The sequence below is a fragment of the Phalaenopsis equestris genome, unplaced genomic scaffold (genome assembly GCF_001263595.1).
Source record: "Phalaenopsis equestris unplaced genomic scaffold, ASM126359v1 Scaffold226205, whole genome shotgun sequence".
Taxonomy (NCBI): Eukaryota; Viridiplantae; Streptophyta; class Magnoliopsida; order Asparagales; family Orchidaceae; genus Phalaenopsis; species Phalaenopsis equestris.
In genome coordinates, this window is record NW_018244226.1 from 1 (window position 1) to 2272 (window position 2272).

The 2272-nt window shown below is 45.6% G+C and overlaps 1 protein-coding gene across 1 annotated transcript; it reads right to left on the minus strand.

Moving 5' to 3' along the window:
- Positions 1-706: 706 nt before the first annotated feature.
- On the minus strand, positions 707-1472 carry LOC110037876 (very-long-chain 3-oxoacyl-CoA reductase 1-like; the record flags this gene model as incomplete). Its single annotated transcript, XM_020742603.1, has 1 exon — positions 707-1472. A coding segment is annotated over one exon (741 nt), but the record flags the coding sequence as incomplete, so codon positions are not given.
- Between the last annotated feature and the right edge of the window lie 800 nt (positions 1473-2272).

Sequence of the window (2272 nt, forward strand, 5' to 3'; positions counted from 1 at the left end):
AATTATTCCAACTGCTCTGTTCTGAAGCCTATAATTGAAAGAGTTGTGGCGTAGCTACAACTTACTTCGTGTAACCATGTCGTTCGGCATAGCTATGCCCAATACTGGCATGGCAACGCTAGTCGTGCAGCACAAGGGCGCTAGAATTCTTCCTCTTCTGCTGCTACTACTGTTGAGTGCTCCTTGGTGTACATCTCAACATTACATATATGCAAAATATAAGAAATTGTGGGATGTATATAAATACTTTAATTAATTCTATAATGAAATTTTTAGGGCATGTTGAGTGATTGAACCTGACACCCTAGGAATTCTACGATGAATTAGATCCTACTTATAGCCGAGGACCCAAAGCCAGCCAAGAATTTAACCGAAAAATACCTAAAATCAAGTTGTCTCCAGATCTATCATCAATGCGCCAAAAAAAAGGGTGTCACGCAGAGAAAGGTAAGAAACTTTCCATTCAACATTTCCAAAAGTGCTAATAGTAGTGAAGTGCTGATCTTGAAACATCAAACAAAAACCAGCATAGTGCGGCGTTTGGACGAGCACCTTAAGGTGAAAAAACAAATGTCGGCAGAAAACTATCCATGGATTAAAAACCAAGACCCAAACAGCTATTCAGTACAAAGTGGTGTTTGGAAGCATAATATTAATAGATTGTAGCATCAATTTAACTTAAATCCAGCTATAAAAAAAAAACCGAAAATTAAATTCAATGCTTTGTTTACTCACGACTTCGTTGCAGTGTATACGGCATAGAGTGGCTCTGATGGAAGAACCGCAGCGACACCCGACCCAATATTCAAAATTGCGCCCTTTTTCCTCTCGAGCATCCCCGGCAACACGGCATGCGTGACCTTCGTCACCCCCACCACATTCACCTTGATCAAATTCTCAATGAGCTCCTCATCCACCTCGTGGAAATACTTAGCGTACGGGTACGAGATCCCCGCATTGTTAACAAGGATCCCGACATCCTTCCCCTCGATCTCCCTCTTTAACCTAGCAACGCCCTCGACAAGATCCGCTGCGAAATCTATGAGCACAGTCTCAATCCGTACCTTGGGGTACTTTTCCGTGATGGAAGCCGAGACGGCGCGGAGCTTATCGAAGCTTCGGCCGACAAGCACGAGATTGAGACCGCGGCGGGCGAGCTGGAAGGCGAGGGCGAGGCCGATGCCATCGGTGGCTCCTGTGATGACGGCCCAAGAGCCGTAGCGCGAGAGATTCTTGCCAGGGCGAATGAAAGAGACGAAGAGCCAGTGGACGACAGCGATGGAGGTTTTGAGGAGGAAGAGGAAGCCGATGGCGAAGACTGCAAGGATCCATCGCGGGTGGGTCAGCAGGGAAGAGAGGCAAGCGCAGAGATCTTTGGCCCTTCTAAGCTCTTGCTCAGTTGTGAAGGCAGGTACAGGTGCTTTTATGGAAGAGTAACGGTTCCGTCGCCGGGGTTGGTTGGAGCAGCTGAGCTGAATTCAACCAAATGTCAAGTTTTTAATTATTTAAAATGAAAGGGTATTTTACGCATTAATATTTTATTTATTTATATGTAAAATTTATATTTCAACTATCCATGTATTTTATTTTCTTAAGGCTAAATTATGAGAACTATGTCACGGACAAAATGTCCCACATCGGCTAGATGTAGGGCCGAAAAGCAGTATTTAAGTCATGGGCTACTCACCACCCCTAAGAGCTCTTTTGGGAGGTGACAAGTGGTATCATAGCAGACCATGTCTGTCAGGTGTGTGGACTCTCCATGGTTTAGTGGGACGTTCGGTGGAGTCGATCCGTGATGAGGACGTCATGTGATTGGGTGGAGGAGAGTGTCACAGACAAAAAGTCTCACATCGACTAGATGTAGGGCCGAAAAGCAGTATTTAAATCTCGGGCTTCCCACCACCCTTAAGAGCTCATTTGGGAGTTGACAATTAGCTCTTAAATTTCTCAAATTAGCAAAGGTAGTGCCCAAAAAAAGTGAAAGAGCAAATTTGTCTGCTCAGGAGCGCACATTCCCGCCGAATACGTGTTCCCTGAAGACGCATATTTATCATATATACACCTCCTTTTGGGCGCATTCACCCCTCAACGATAAAAGCAGGCCAATCCCTCCTTGGTGGAGTCGATCTGTGATGAGGGCGTCACGTGATTAGGTGGAGGAGAGTGTCACGGACAAAAAAAGTCCCACATCGGTTAGATGTAGAACCGAAAAGCAGTGTTTAAGTCCTGGGCTACCCACCACCCGTAAGAGCTCTTTTGGGAGGTGACA